The following is a 16,412-nucleotide window of genomic DNA, read 5'->3' on the forward strand; positions in this document are numbered from 1 at the left end:
TGATCCCACCCCCTCGAAAAGGGTTACTGGTATGAGGGTGCCTTGGTAAGGAAAAGTTGTCCCCCTCGAAAATAAAATCGACGTGTTCGAGATTTTTGTAAAAAAATTTTTTTTTCATACCAAAAATACCTCTGTTTCGTTTTCGCTGGGACACCCTGTATATATTTATTCACGAAAACCGAGTTAAATTAATTAATGTATACCTTTTTAGTAAAATCGTAATTTGTTTTTGGTGCATTCTACCTATTATATGGTTTCAATCATGATAAAATTATAGTAAAAAGAATTTAAGCAAATAAAAAGAATTTTAGAATGATAATAAATGCTTTAAAATTTTTCATTTTATTTTTTTTTGTATTTTTTTAGAACAATTTTATATATGCTTTAACTTAATAATAAGTATAAACTTACTTTGTAAATTTGATTTTGTTAAAAATGTGTAGTCCTATTCCAAAAAGAACATTTTATGTTTAAAACACGGGAGAGTAAGCGAGTTTATTAGCAAAAAAAAATTAACTTGTTTTTTTTTTTTACTTTATTCTTAGTCTTTAAGGCTAATTTTACAATATTAAATTTTTGAAATAATAAAGAAAAAAACGAGTTCTAATGGTCATTCGATGAGGGCAATAGGTACAAAATTTAGCGGGACGGCTAAAGAGTATCTTATTTTATGTTTGTTGCGATGCTGAGCATGATTTAGATTTTAATCGAACAGACAATAAAAAGTTACAAAACACTTTTTAAATTTTTTTCATTAATTGTTTAAATATAAATAAGTTAAGAAATATTTGTCGAATCAAAGATAATTAGGTATATACCGAAATTTTTAACAGATTTCGAAATTACAAGAAAGTTACAAGCGCTTGATTGAAATAAAAAAGAAATCACTTCATAATGGATCGTTGGATTGGCAACGATTGGCGGAACTTAGGGATGCAAAAAATGGCTTATTTCGATTTGGGATTTATGTAAAATAAAATAGCTGTTATCCCGTTGATTACATCTTAGCGAATAAATGTTTTTAGCAATGCAAAGTTACCGCAAATATAGGCATATATGCGATTTTCCGTAGGACAGGCAGTAAGAACTGTTCAGACATAAGATTGGATTGGCCATAATTAGCAGCACTGAGGCATGTAAAAATGGCTTATTTTTTACTTCAAGTAACTCGAAAGAAAACGGTTTCTTCGCCATTGCTTAAATCATCGCGAATAATTTTTTACAGCGACGCAAAGTTACCACAAATTATTATATTATATTAAATATTCAACAAATCTATTGAAACTGGTATTGTCTAAGTTGTTGGAAAACCGCCAGAGTCATACCTGTTTTGAAAAAAGGCGAACCAACTGAGCTGCGTAATTACAGGCCTATTTCGATGTTATGCAACTTTTCTAAGCTTTTTGAATCGTGCATTTTCCATCAAATCTTCTCACAAATTAAAATCTTCATATCATCAGATCAGCATAGATTTATGAGGAGAAATTCTTGTGATACAAACTTGACTTGTTTTTCTCAGAGTATTTGTACTACGCTGGATCAGTTTGGCCAGGTTGATATAGCCTATATAGACTTTCAGAAAGCATTTGATCAATTAGACCGTAAAACTTTTCTTTTTAAAATTATTGCCTTGGGATTTTCGGAAAAGTTGGTTGCTCTTTTATCACTTTTATATTTTTCGTATATAAACTAAAATACAACCAGTTTTATAATAAAGACTAATAAATCCAACATTCTCCATCTATCTATACGACCATTTTGATAAAATGTTTGCCATTTAATTAAATTCTATTTCTGCTTTTAGCCTAATCAATTGAACGTCTGACCCCGGCGAACAAGAATCAATATTTGACCTTCCATTCACGAAACAATAATAAAACTTCTCGGTAGGATACTGTACAAACTTTATTATTATGTCACGTACGAATTGGATCTTTTATAAGGGTTTCTTACTTTGGTAAATAAGAAAAAGACATTTAGAAGGTATTTGGGACTGTCTTTTATATAAAAAAATAACTTTTATCATAGTTGTTTTCTAAATTAAACGTAAATTAGTGTGGCTTCAGTGATAAAACAATTCTATTCGGATTTGTCCGAACTCGGACCGAATAATTGATGATTTCCCGTGGGAAACTAATTTCAAAGCAGATTGGAGTCTTGAAATAGACTTATTGGCAATTATTCGAGCAATTTATTCAAGGTTGATAGATATTGAACTTGTTTTTTGCTATAGCAACGACAACTATCTGGGGATATTTTTAAATCTCTTTAAAAAAAATCCCAATAAAAATACAAAAGTACATTTTGTCGTATTTGAGGATTGTCCGGATATCCACGATATTTAAATTGAATAATTTAGTTATTAGGGTCAATTTAATTTTTGTGAGTTTGAAACAAACGATTTTAAATTGAAATTGGGTTTCAAACTACTGGGTCAAACTAATAAACAAAATTAATAATAACAGGATATTCGTATCTATTTAAATTATGCATAAATGTAAAATACGAGAGAAAGCTAAAGGTAACTCATATTTACGTTTACTCATGTGACTAGTATCTGGTTGTATTGTTATAATATTTTAAAATCTCTTTTGTATTTAAATAAAGATTTAAAACAACTTTTTTTCGTATTTCAACATTATGCGGAAATCCACGATATTCAAATTCGAGAATGCGGATTGTAAAATATGAATTTTTCGGGTCGCTGCTTCAAAAGGGGTTCACGCCAATTTAACACTTTTTCAATCGATTCGTTATTAGGGTCAATTTAATTTTTGTGAATTTTACACACAAACGATTTTAAATTGAGTTTGGGTATAAAAGTAGTGAGTAGAATAACAAAAATAATTATTAACTGAATATATGAATGTAAAAAAGCCAAATGTAACTCCCATATTCATGTTTCCTGTAGAAAATCATGAACAATTTTATATAAAATAAAATAGGAGTTCAAAACTTCAGAATTAAAAAACAAAGTGGCAGCCAAAGACAATCAAATGGCTGGAAAAATGAAGGATATCTGTTATATTTTCAATACCTTTTCGGATCATTCCCTCGAGTCCTTATATCAAAGTTTCAGCGTCAAGCAGAAGCGAGCCGGATTGGAATGTTTTATTATAACGGCTGCATTGTTCGATGTTTACATGCTGGTGGTATGTATTTTTTTATTAAATTTTTCTTACTTTTCTACTAAAAAATGCTCTTAAATAAAAGAAGAAATATTGCGGAGGGTTGTTGGGTGGGGTCAAAAATAAAACAGAAACTTTTTTATTTAAATGTCGATGTTTCGACTTATATTAAGTCATCCTCAGGACACTGAAATGAATTAAAGTAATCACAGAAATGAAACAAAGTAATTTCAAGTACATAAAAAACACTATTAAAATAAATGTTTTTTACGTGTACAAAAATTAAAATATAGTATGATTAAAACATATAAAAAGTATATTTAACAGCTTCCACCCTAGATTACTGTTCACTATAGAGTGTGAAACAAATAACAAACTTTCATTAGAACAAAAAATAATACAATCATCACTGATTGGTATCACAATCCCACTTCCTCTGAGAGATTTCTTAACTACCAATCAAATCACTCATTTGAAGAAAAATTAAACATAATTAACAACCTAAAATCCCGCGCAATAGCCTTATCTCATTCCAGTTTTCATCAAAAAAATTTTAACAAAATTAAAGGTATTTTACTAAAAAACAATTTTCCTCATAAACTATTAATCCGTTTTTTCCCAAGTTTAAATAAATTAAAATTACATGTTATATTTTTAGAAAAAAATCAAATTAACTAATTATATTATTCTGTGAAAATTTGTTTTTTTGTTCCTAAATATTTTTTTTTATTTTTTAAATTTTATTGATGCTCCATTTTTGGAACACTGGGAACACATGGGTGCATTAAAACCAACTTTAATTTTTATGGACAAAAGTCAAGTTTAATTTAAAAAATTATAAAATAATTATTAAGTGCACTCATGATAGATAGTCTTTAAAACAAGCCTCATGTAAATTGAGGTTACATTTCTCACACATCTTAGTCGAGTTTTTGTGACAATGATTCAAACCATCGTACCTAATTTGATTATGGTTTCGAGCCTCTAACGGCTTTGATGTTTTAGGGCGTCCTCCAGTTAAAATAGGCCTTCCATGTTTTCTTAAATATACCTGCAGCACTTCTCTTTGAAACTTTAAAAAATCCACTTTTTCGCCATTTGGTTGAAGTCTGTAATACTGCCAGGCGTTATGCATCACGAGTCCAAGCAAAATGCGAAAAGACTCCACCACCATTTCTTGGAACGAACCCCAATTCTATAGTTGTATATATTTTGATCCATTCGGTCCACTCCACCCATATATTTATTGTATTGCCCGATTACAAAAGGGTGAGGAACCAGGCATTTTTTTTTCTCACTGGAAATCCACCGACTAACTTGGCCAACAGGATTCACCGGATCGCAACTATTCAATAAGACAATTCTCTAATCTATTCCCGTTGATTGTACTTGTATATCCTACTCCGATCTTCTGGAGCAAATTGACTAATTTTAGGTAGGAAAAATATTTGTCGCCATAAATTTTAAATGGGACATTTGTTGGGATAGTCTCCAAAAGGGTCTATTGCACTGTTTCTCGCACAATGCCTAAATGTGTGTTCCAGGGTTATGATTATTAGCCTTTATTAGGGCACGCAAAGAAAACGCAGCTTTATATCGTTAAATCCAGCTTTAGTATTGAAAGATAAATCAATGTCATAATTGACAACTAATTTAATCTATAACCTCAATTAAAAAAAAATAATACAAAGACAGTAATGCTCTTATAGGCCACATTTAAAATCAATTTATAGGGGTCCAACTTTTCCCTGTTATGAGATTGACTTTCCTATTCTTTGCGAACCTTTAAAACCCATAAATCTTAACTGTAAAAAAGGGGATGGTATATCTAAAAACATATTTGCGGCAGAATCCAACAAATTAAAAGCCCAATATACATTTATTTTTTCTGATGCATCAAAAAAATGTGAAAGGGTGGGGTTTGGCATATCCATCCCCTCTTTGAATTATAAATTCTCACAAAGACTCCCCAACAATTTAAGTATATATAAAGCAGAAATTTGCAATACATGATGCCATTAAAACTGCTATTAACCAAAAAATAAAAAATGCGATAGTCTTTTCAGATTCAAAGGGAGCCATAACAAAACTCTGCAACCCTTCCTTTGCAGCTAACTCCGAACATTGGGTTTTATCTACAAAAAGGCTGATTGTCACAACTAACAAAAATGATTATAACATCAAATTATCCTGGATTCCAGGACACTCTGGTATAACCGGAAATACGGAGGCAGATACTCTGGCCAAGATTGGGACAGACTTAAATATTCCTAGAAAAATATTATATGACATAAAAGATATTTTTAATCCTCTTAAGCAAGAAATATCAAACGTCGTCAAAAATAAATGGAAAGCTTTGGTTACAACGAAACATCACGGCTATGCCGGGGTTCAATCTACTTTTAACAGTAAAAAATGGTACGCCAATTTGACCTATAGGGATAGAAAACACGTTACAACAATAATTAGAATGCGCACAGGTCATTGCCTGACTAACGCCCATCTATATAAGATTAAAATGAAAGGTAGCCCTTATTGCGACTGCGGTATGCTTGATGACCTAAACCACATATTTTTTGAATGCCCTATTAAAGAAAATATCACCATTATCCATAACTCAAATTCTGTCTGCCCCCGACGAATCAATAGAAATAATCATGCGATTTATAAACATCAATAAGATTAAACTTTGAAGCTCAACTATCCAATACCCCTCTTGTATCCTACAATGCCGCTTGTTTTAGTGCTTGGTGTGGTCCCTCATTCCTTTTGTTGTAATACTAACGTTTTCCTCCCGTATTATAGCCACAAACCATAAAGCCGACGGCCGATACAAGACAAAGCTATAGTCACAAGCAAAACAGAACGAGCAAAGTTGTAATATAAGAAGATATTTCGGAGATTCCTGCATGGTCCAGAGCCAGACAAAGAAGGAGTCTCCCCCAAATCGGGCTGGCAATTGCCTTGCAGCAAAGCCATCAACTATACAAGACAAGACAAGACAGTAATGCTCTAATATTTAAGTTATAATTACGAAATTTAAAATTATGAAGAAAATAAAGTAAAATTTAGCACTTAATACTTATTCAATTGTACATCTGATAATATACGTATATACTCAGTTCCCAATTTCAAATCAAATCAGTGATGGTGGCTATATAAACAATTTTGCTAAATTGAATTTAAAATCTGTGATCATTTCTACATATAAATTCCAAAAATTTTATATTTCGCATATACATATTGCATATACAAATGGTGTTTTTTACGGTTTGAACACAACAAGAATTAAGAAAATATAATAACTAATAGCGTTAACGATTGTTCCTATTTAATTTTAATTTAATTTTAAATGATTTTAAAAAATATTTTGATGTATTGTGTTAAAAAAAATAGTCATATCTCACTCATTTACGGTTATCTATTATTGAAATATTATTTAGAATTATTATTTAGGTTATACAAGATGACTCAAATGATCCTTTTTGTGTTTTGGACATAACCAGGATAAAGAAAATCGATTACTATTACCTATAGCTATTGCTCCGATATGATTTCAATTTAATTTTTAGATATAATTTAACCCTAAATAATTTTTTAAAATATTTTGATGTATTGTGTTTCAAAAAAATAGTCATATCTCACTCAATTACGGTTATCTATTATTCAAATTTATTTTAAAATTAATATTTAGGTTATACAAGATGACTCAAATGATCCTTTTTAAGTTTTGGACATAACAGTAACAATCACTCTATTACTGTTATCTATTAATCGAATATAATTTAAATTTACTATTTCGCATATACAAGATAGCCAAATGATGTTTTTTACAGTTTGAACACAACCAGAGTTAAGAAAATATAATAACTAATAGCGTTGGCGATTGTTCCGATTTAATTTTAATTAAATTTTTAGATATAATTTGATTATCCCTAAATGATTTTTAAATATTATTAATTTTTTTAAATATTTTGATGTATTGTGTTTTAAGAAAATAGTCATATCTCACTCAATTACGGTTATCTATTATTCAAATTTATTTTAAAATAATATTTAGGTTATACAAGATAACCCAGATGATCCTTTTTAAGTTTTGGTCAAAACCAGGGTTAAGAAAATAGAACAATTAATCATTATAGCATTGTCCGATTTGATTCCAATTTAATTTTTGAAGTTCATTTGATGTACTGTAAATTATTTTTAAAATTTTTCTGATGAATTGTTTTTTAAAAAAATAAAAATATCTTACTCTATTACTGTTATCTATTATTCGAATTTAAATTAAATTTACTATTTCGCATATACAAGATAGCTAAATGATGTTTTTTACCGTTTGAACACAACCAGAGTTAAGAAAGTATAATAACTAATAGCGTTGACGATTGTTCTGATTTAATTTTAATTCAATTTTTAGATATAATTTGATTCTCCCTAAATGATTTTTAAAAATAGTTTTATGTATTGTGTTTAAAAAAATAGTCATATCTCACTCATTTACGGTTATCTATTATAAAAATATAATTTAAAATTATAAGATTAAACGAACTTACCTAAGTGAAGTTCAATCTTAATTATGTTCACGCCTTGCTTGAGTGATCACACTGTAGTACATCATACGCTGGAACGGCGCACGAACCGGTATCAAAGCCAAAAATCGATAACCCCCCGCTAATAACCCACACACTACGCCGGCAACCCTCAGTTTTTATTTGAGGTTTTATCTCAAATCGGTGATCACAAGGGTTGCGAGAATATCACGAGCGTGACATAATTTGGGTGAGGCGGGATGTGATCACTCAAGCAAGGCGTGAACATAATTAAGATTGAACTTCACTTAGGTAAGTTCGTTTAATCTTATAATTATATTCACGCCTTGCTCTCATAATCACACTGTAGATGTTTAGAGCGATTTGAGATCTCTCTTTTTTAATATCTATATACTTATACTGCCATAGATATAAATAGTTCTATACACAGGAGTTGAAAACATATTATATTACTTCCTCAAAAAATATCGAAACAGATTAACAAAATATAAGTAAATAGCTTATAAAATAGGAAAAAAAGACAAGGGTCTCTAACCTATAATAACAGTATATATATATATATATATATATATATATATATATCCCGATTACAAGATGAGATCCGTTTTCGGATCTCGCCTTGTAACACGTGTATATAGGTCGCATTTAAATGCTAAAGGTCTAAAACGACTTTTTTCAAAAAATTGTCCGGATTTCGTTTTTCACGATTATGTATATTATATACTAGCATGTGTTCCGTCCTAAATCTCTAGGTGGCGCTCGAGCCGCCTTCCTCTGTGTGCTGTATTTCAGTTGAGACGAGATCCGTCAATCGCGGCAACGTTGATGAATTATTTTTTAACTGCAGGCGCGGATTTTTATGGGGCATTAGAAAATGAGCTTTGTCTTGAACTTGATGATTTGCAATATATAGGGACTTAAATTATTATTTTTAGTTGCCAGCGTTTTCTAAAGTATATTACGATTAAGATGAGATCCATCAGACCAGCATGACTAATGTCTTTAAGCAGGTGATAAAAGTATAAATAGAGGAAATAAACTTTGATTCTCTAGAACTAAAACTTCTTTGCATAACGTCAAAAAAATTAACTGCTAAAACATTTTTAACTTATACGCTGTAGCTTTTATTAGAATCCGCCAACAAATAACTGCAGAGAAAGAAATTAACAAAATTTGAAATGTCAAATTGTATGTAGACTGACCCAAATTTAACATTTTTAGCTTATTCATAGCGCTCTTTTCCAAAATTAAAAATTTAATTTTTTTATGGTATGTAAAATTAGAAAATTTTAAATAAAACAAAGTCAATTTACGATTAGATGAGTTGTGATAGAAATCAAGTAAATACGCCAAAAAATTAACACTTATGTTAGAATATTCTCGTTTTCTTTTTAACACTTCTTTAAAAAATAACACACATCAATCTTGATATAGAGGGTTGACGTTTAATTTTATATTTGACAAAGTTCTGTCAATTACCTCCTCACCTCCAGCTAACCTCACTTTGATACATCAAATGGGAATCCCCATCGTGTGATACATCATTGTGAGCAGCATTAAATGTCTATTCAAGTGCCAAAATAATTAAATAGATTGAAGTACCAGCGAATAATGTCATACTTGAAGTATGTCATATGGGTATCCTATAGTCGTGTATAAAAATGTAAGTTTATAGACTAAAGAGTAAAGGTGTGAAAAAGTGCTTAAAAAAACAATTTAATCAGTTCACAGAATTTATTTTATTAAGTGCTCCAAATCTGTTCGTTAATATCTCTATATTCGCGAGTTATTCGCTCCTTTATCAATACACATCCCTGGAAACTGTTTATTAAGCTACTCTCGAACTGTCAAAGCGTAGTGCGGGGGATCTTGTTGTAAATACAAATTGTTTTATCAAAAGATATCCACTTGGTTTTCCAAAGATTGGACGATTCAAGAATATATTGTATTTTCAAAAAAATGGACTATTCGAACTTAATAAACAGTTTATTACCATACATTTTTACTAGTAAATCGCTTCAACTTGCATCCAATTTTTTTTTTGGCAAAGTAAAATGGAAAAGTGTTTGCCATTTAAAATAATGTGTGACACAATGAGAGTAACCATTTGGTCTACTAAAGTTTAAGTTGATAAAATGTCTTTTATTACCACACATTTTTTTTGGACACTGTTGAATAAACATTTTACATGCTGCTTACAACGATGTGTCACACGATGGAGGTTCCCATTATGACATATCAAAGTGAGGTCAACTGGAGGTGAGGTGTTTGACAGAGTTTAGCAATTTTTGAAGTTTAAAATATTTCTTGAAGCAATCTCAAATGTTGCCTATTGACCACTACGCTGACTCATCACAGTGGAAATTTAAAATAAGTATATTTTCTCCACAAGATGAGATCTCGAATCTGTTTGTTTGCCCAGATGCATTTCTGACGATATTCGATTCTCACGATATTTGTATACGTAGCAAGTAAGAGATAAGTCCTTTTAAAACAAAGATAATAAGTCTTTTAAAAAATACAAAACATAAACATGAATATCCATCTGATTCAACTTATTATTAAGTTTGTAAGTTGATAAACAAAAATATAAAAATTCTATAATTCTTTTAGGTAATAATTCCAATAATTCTTTTAGGTAACGTGAATTATATTTTGGAATTAAACATATTTTGAACAAGTTTGATATTTTTTTTCCTTAAATGAAATCTCTTGTATATTTTTGCATTTTCAAATTTACCGAATAATTTTGTACATGTTTTATAAATAATGTTTACGAAATAATTATGTTTAAATAATAATAATAATACTTTATTACAACCGAAATTAATAAATTATATTGTATATTCCTAAAATTTATTTTATCAAATGCTGGAAGTACACAATTATTTATGTATATAGTTCATTCACGATGAAAAGGCCAAATTCATTTAAAATTCAGGTATTTTTTCTTTCTTTTATTTTTCGGACACGCCGATTAGCATTGTCACTTGCGCGTTTTTTACAATAAAAATTTTCTATACAGGGTACCTCAAGTAGAAACTATGGCGTCAACATTAATTTTTATAAATGGAATCCCCTGTATATGATAGTTTACAATTATTCTACGATACCTGAATACTTTTTGCATAGCACACCATAAAAGTCGGCGGTTTGTGAAATTTGACGTAATAGACTAGTGAAACATATCTTATTAAAAAATTAAACTTTATACAATATTTATTTCAACTGATGTTCAATTTTTTGTCAATTCAATGCATTTTCGATCGACAAGTCTAATTTCTTGTTAAATTCTTGGCTTTAATTAGTCATCAATATTATTTGGTCTATTCACATCAAGTTGGGATTTCAAATATCCCTATTAAAAAAATATAATGGGGTTACATCGGGTGGCCACCATTTGTTAGAAAAAGTTGCATCCAGAAATTGTCGAACAGCAATGGCAAAGTGAGGAGGTGCCCCGTCTTGTTGAAACCATATCTCGCTCGTTACTAGGTATGTCAGCCTCTTGTGGATCAAGGAATAAAACAACTAAAGCAGGGATAAGTCCAAACTATAGAAAGTCTCAGTAGCGCTTTCCGTTGTATTGTATCTCCGAAAAAATAAGGGCGCAAAGATTCGATATTTCACAATACTTGCCCACATATCAAATTTATGAGGGTACTATATGTGATATTGTTGGGTCAAATGAGGACTTTCAGTTGCCAAATATCTGCAAGTTTCCCTGTTAACGTGAGTTGGGTTAACGTGTTAACTTGAGACCCCTGTAACTAAAATTTTCATTGCAAAGAACGTATTGAATCAAAAGGACAACAAATTAAATATTACAATACAAATCGTTTATTTGTCAAAAGAAAAAAAAAAGAATACGCTTTATGAAAAAAGAAGGCAGCATGACAAAAAGGACGGTTCATCGATTATAAAAAAAACCGCTTGACATGCTCCTTATATTAAGGAAAGCATATGTAAACTATCCTATACATAACAAACAAAACAGCTAAATATTTCTAAATAATCATTAGTATTTAGTCTATGAAAGAATTTAAAACGAGCAGTAGTCGCAATAAATCTAGAATTAATTTTTATTTTTTAATGACTTATGTTTTTTTAGATATATGGTATGCTATACAAAAAGTATTCAAAATATATCATAGAATTGTAAAATATCAGGATATTCCATTTAGAAAAATGAAGGGTGACGCCTTAGTTTTTACTTGGCACCTTGTATAAAATTTCATTTATTTCTTTAAAATTTTTATTTAAAAAATACCCAAGTGACAATACTAATCGATGTATCCAAATAAAAAAAGAATATCTTAATATAAAATTAATCTGTTCCTCTCATCGTAAATGCACTATATAACCAATCATTTTAATTACCTGTATCTCTGTAAATATTTTTATATATATTTAAATAAGTGTTAATTATTTAAAAGTTCAACTGGATTGTTAATTTAAAATATTTACCATACACTAAACTCAGACTTAGAGAATCGAAACAATAACTATCCTGTGATGAGGAAACTAAAGTTTGAATAATATTGATGTCTAAATATTTGAATAGAGAACCTGTAAGTCAGTAGCAATGCAATTAATATGAATATCTTTCTTGTATTTTGTAATTTAATTAAAACTAACAACCTCCATTTTGCTCGGCCAGCAGAAGGTATTCTTTCAAAGCACACATAGTATAAATCTATTGAAAATAAGTAGACTAAAGTTTTGAAATAAAAAATTGATTTAAAAAGCTCTTAAAAGTGTTAAATTTCATTAAAATAATAAAAATACAAACATTTGAAAGGAATCAATCATATTTAAATGTTTTCACAATAAAACTCATTCAGATTATTGTAAACACTTCCAAGGAGAAAATTACAGACCTTCTTCCGAAATAGCTTAAAGAAAAGAGAAAAGCGCTGTTCAATGTGTTCCAGTAACGATTACAGATTTTAATTTTATACATGATTTGTTAATCAACGTAGAATGGGGCATTTGCAATACTAAATTAGCAGCAATATACAAAATCTTCTCCTTAAAACTAACACACTTTTGAAAAGCCAAGAGGAGAGTGCTGACTACACAAACCTCAAAACCTTATGCCATATAATAATCTCGACGGGACTGAAAATACACGACGTCATCAAAATCGTGACAAAATACTTCTTCAATTGACTTAAATGCTGAATAACGCCTGTTAGTTACTAACGCCTATTATTATAATGTTATGAATTAATCAGAAAAGTACATATTTTCTCGAAGACGGTGGGATAATAAAAGACCAACTTCAATTATAATTCGATAATTCGAAAACGTGTAAAAAAGTATTGTTAGAGTAGAATATTGATCGCCCTGAATCCCGGCTATTACTTAAAATGCAAACATTTCAAACGATTGTGACAATTCCTTTTTTTTTATTACTTTAAAATTAATAGGTATTTTTATAATTTACACACATAATTATCAAAACATTTAATAACTAATATCAGCAATAATTAAAATATTTATACTTCCAGTACGTAATTTCCAATGTATAACATTTTTAAAACAAGAGTACTCATGATTCGATATCTTTTATTCTGATTGACCAATTTTTTTGTGAGAAAAATATTATTTTTAAAGTTTAATTTTGAAAAAAATTCATCAAAATCTTGCAAATCACTTATTATTAAAATAAAATTCTAAAGAAGTCAATTTACGAGTAATAAATACAATGAAAAATCGAGCTACGTCAATAAATGAGTCGCCATAAATATTTACTTCATATAGGCCAATATAGCCATAAGGCATATAGGCCATATAGGCATAAGCCAATAATATTCCTTATTTTCACGGTAATCCTTAATTACCATAAAGAATTATACCTAATATTCTATGAAAGAAATGAACCAATAACCAAAATATCACAGATTTACGAAATTAATATATTTAACTAATTAAAAAAAAAGAAATTAGTAGTTTGTTTAGTTTGCCTTCATTAAAAAAAAAATCATCAATCCGAACACATAGACTTTTATGGGATCCGACCTCTTCCCTTAATATTGTGGCACACCTATCTAATACATATAGCCGTAATGAAATATAAAATATTAGCGGAAGATTTTTAAAATATAGTCCTATTTTCTGTTTAAATTACTTAATTATCGTCAGCTACATTATCGTCACAGTATAGACCTCTTTGATTACTTCTTAGTTTTTCGTTGTTACTCTAGGTTCTTCCATAGTTTCCATTTGTATTAATACAGAAATAGTTTATAGGTAAACAGAAAAGATTAACAAAACCTAATTTTGTTTTACAAAATGGCAATATTTGAACTGGCAACATCGTTGGATCTCGCGTTATGCGGTGACTTTAATGATATACAAGGTCGGATCTCGAGTTTCACCATATATTTAGTGGATCTCGGGTTCAGATATATACATGGTATATATAAAGGGGTTGAAAAAATCTACCCCTCTCATGATCCCATTAATTGATTCATTAAATTGAACCACTTTGTTAAATATATTAACAAATTATTGCTTCCATATATTAAGGGCTTCAGGTGGATCTCAGGTAGTCCACGATATGATCGGATCTCGACTTGATAGAAAGAAGTGTATATATATATTTATATTTAATCAAATCCTAAGTAATTATTATTATACAAAATCGAACTAAGTATGTAAATATACTAGGATACAAGCAGCCTAGCGATCATTGCTTTCTAGGACTGAAAGGACAAAATCCTCTTTATTTACAACAAGTAAGTTGTAAAAGTTAGCAAAAGAATTTGATTTCGAAGTCCAACCTGCAGTATTTTTAATTAAGTCTAAACTCAACCCTTTACTTTTCGCTAGCGACGTAGCAGAATGTCTAGTACTATGTACCGAAAATATTTCGGTGTTAATTCCGCTTTTTGTAAAAGTGACCTTAATCCAACGACTGATAGACTGACTTTTGGCCGCTCTGTACGGTCTTTTAAAGGTTATAAATAGTTTTGACACATTCCCTCTTAGGACAGAAGTTTTTTCTAAATAATCATCCAAGGTGGTAGCGGCGCATATATTTAAATCTTTTAAATAATATGGAATACGTAAAACTGATTCTACCGTAACTTATTAACTACGTAGCTACGTAACTTATTCCTACCGCTAGTTTTAATTCGGTCTTTAATTAAAATTTGAAAACCTGATTGATTTGAATTCTGATTTCTATGAATATTTTCCAGTTCAATCAAGGAAAATGTTTGCACCCGATGGGCAGTAATTAGGGCTAATAAGGTAAAAAGTTTAAATGTGAGATTCTGTAGAGTTAAACTTTTGTTTGGATAGAGGCTTCTTAAGTACGTTAGCACAACAGATGGATTCCAAGTCCAGTTATATCTTGGTTTGCCTGGTCTCAAATCTTTAACACCCTTAAAAAACCTCTTAATCTCAGGGTCTGAGCCTATTTCTGATGATATAATTAAGGATAGTGCGGACCTGGCACAATTTAGAGAGCCGTGTGATGCTCCTTCTTGGGACATTTTAGATAAGAACCTTAAGATAAGTTTGATACAGTTAGAATATACACTGGTGTTATTAGTAAAGCAGAATTTCCACCAAAGCTTCAAACTACTGCTATACTGTGCCATGGTTGTTCGGGAGATTGATGGCATCATAATCTGTATGGTTTCCTTTGTCAATCCTCTCCTTCTAAGGGCGCACCCGATAATATGGCTGCCACCAGGAAAAGCTTCCTCCATAGGGGTGCGATTTCCTATCAATAGAAATTAATAAGTGCCTATCAGGATTAAGGTATAGTGATTTCCCTTTAATCAACTTAGTGAAAAGCGGAAACCAAGGTTGAGTTGGACAAAAAGGTACGACTATGATAGCTGTCGCCCTATCACATATTAATTTTTCTAATACTTTCGGAATTAACGCAAATGGAGGAAACGCATAACAACCAGACTGATTGCCCCAAGAAAGGGTAAACGCGTCATATGTTAAAGCATCGGGATCCCAATGCCAAGAGATGAATGAATTACATTTTGCATTAAGTCCACTAGGGAAAAAATCAAGAGATGGAATTCCATAGTTTTTACAAATTAGATTAAAGGCTGGTGAAGATAGTTCATTCTATGTCCGTATTACCTTTTCTTGATACAGAATCTGCCTCTTTATTAAGTTTTGATTATATATAGGTTGCTACTACAAAATTATTCGATTGTTCACACCTTATCCAAATTTTTTGTGCAACTTCATTAAATCTAATGCTCCCCATACGATTAACACATGATAAAGCTGTTTTATTATCAATATGTAATAAAATATTGCTATTTTTAACTCCACGCGCAAAACAATTTAAGCTGAAGAAGGCTGCTAACAGTTCTAAACTGTTAATATGCCAATGTTTCTCCACAGTACTCCACTGGCCATTGGCTCTTTTACCTTCACAATATGCCCCCCACCCTTTTTGAGAAGCATCTGAATATATTTCCATTACATAATTTTGGACAGGTTTATTAGAGTTGCTAGCAGAAAGAACATGAGATTTCCACCATATCAGGTCATTTAGAATGAACTTAGGAATTTGCATTTTACTTTTATATGACCCTTCGGATCATATAAAAGTAAAATGCAAATCCATACACAATAAGTAAATGCAAGACCCTTTGTAGTACATTTTCCCATATTTAAGTGCTGGAGAGGCTGTAACTATTTGCCTACAAATCTAGAAAAGTATTAAATAGAACAACTTTTAATATCCAAA

The 16,412-nt window shown here is 30.3% G+C and overlaps 1 protein-coding gene across 1 annotated transcript in view; it reads left to right on the forward strand.

Annotated features, from left to right (window-relative positions):
- The window catches only part of LOC126739042 (adenylate cyclase type 3), a 1,002,544-nt gene that overhangs the window by 8,383 nt on the left and 977,749 nt on the right, over positions 1 to 16,412 (forward strand). Inside the window, exon 2 of the mRNA XM_050444560.1 lies at positions 2,912 to 3,152. Within this exon, the coding sequence (XP_050300517.1) occupies positions 2,997 to 3,152 (156 nt within the window). The 5' untranslated portion in view covers positions 2,912 to 2,996. The remainder of the gene's footprint in view (positions 1 to 2,911; positions 3,153 to 16,412) is intronic.

The sequence above is a fragment of the Anthonomus grandis genome, chromosome 8, assembly GCF_022605725.1.
Source record: "Anthonomus grandis grandis chromosome 8, icAntGran1.3, whole genome shotgun sequence".
Classification (NCBI taxonomy): Eukaryota; Metazoa; Arthropoda; class Insecta; order Coleoptera; family Curculionidae; genus Anthonomus; species Anthonomus grandis.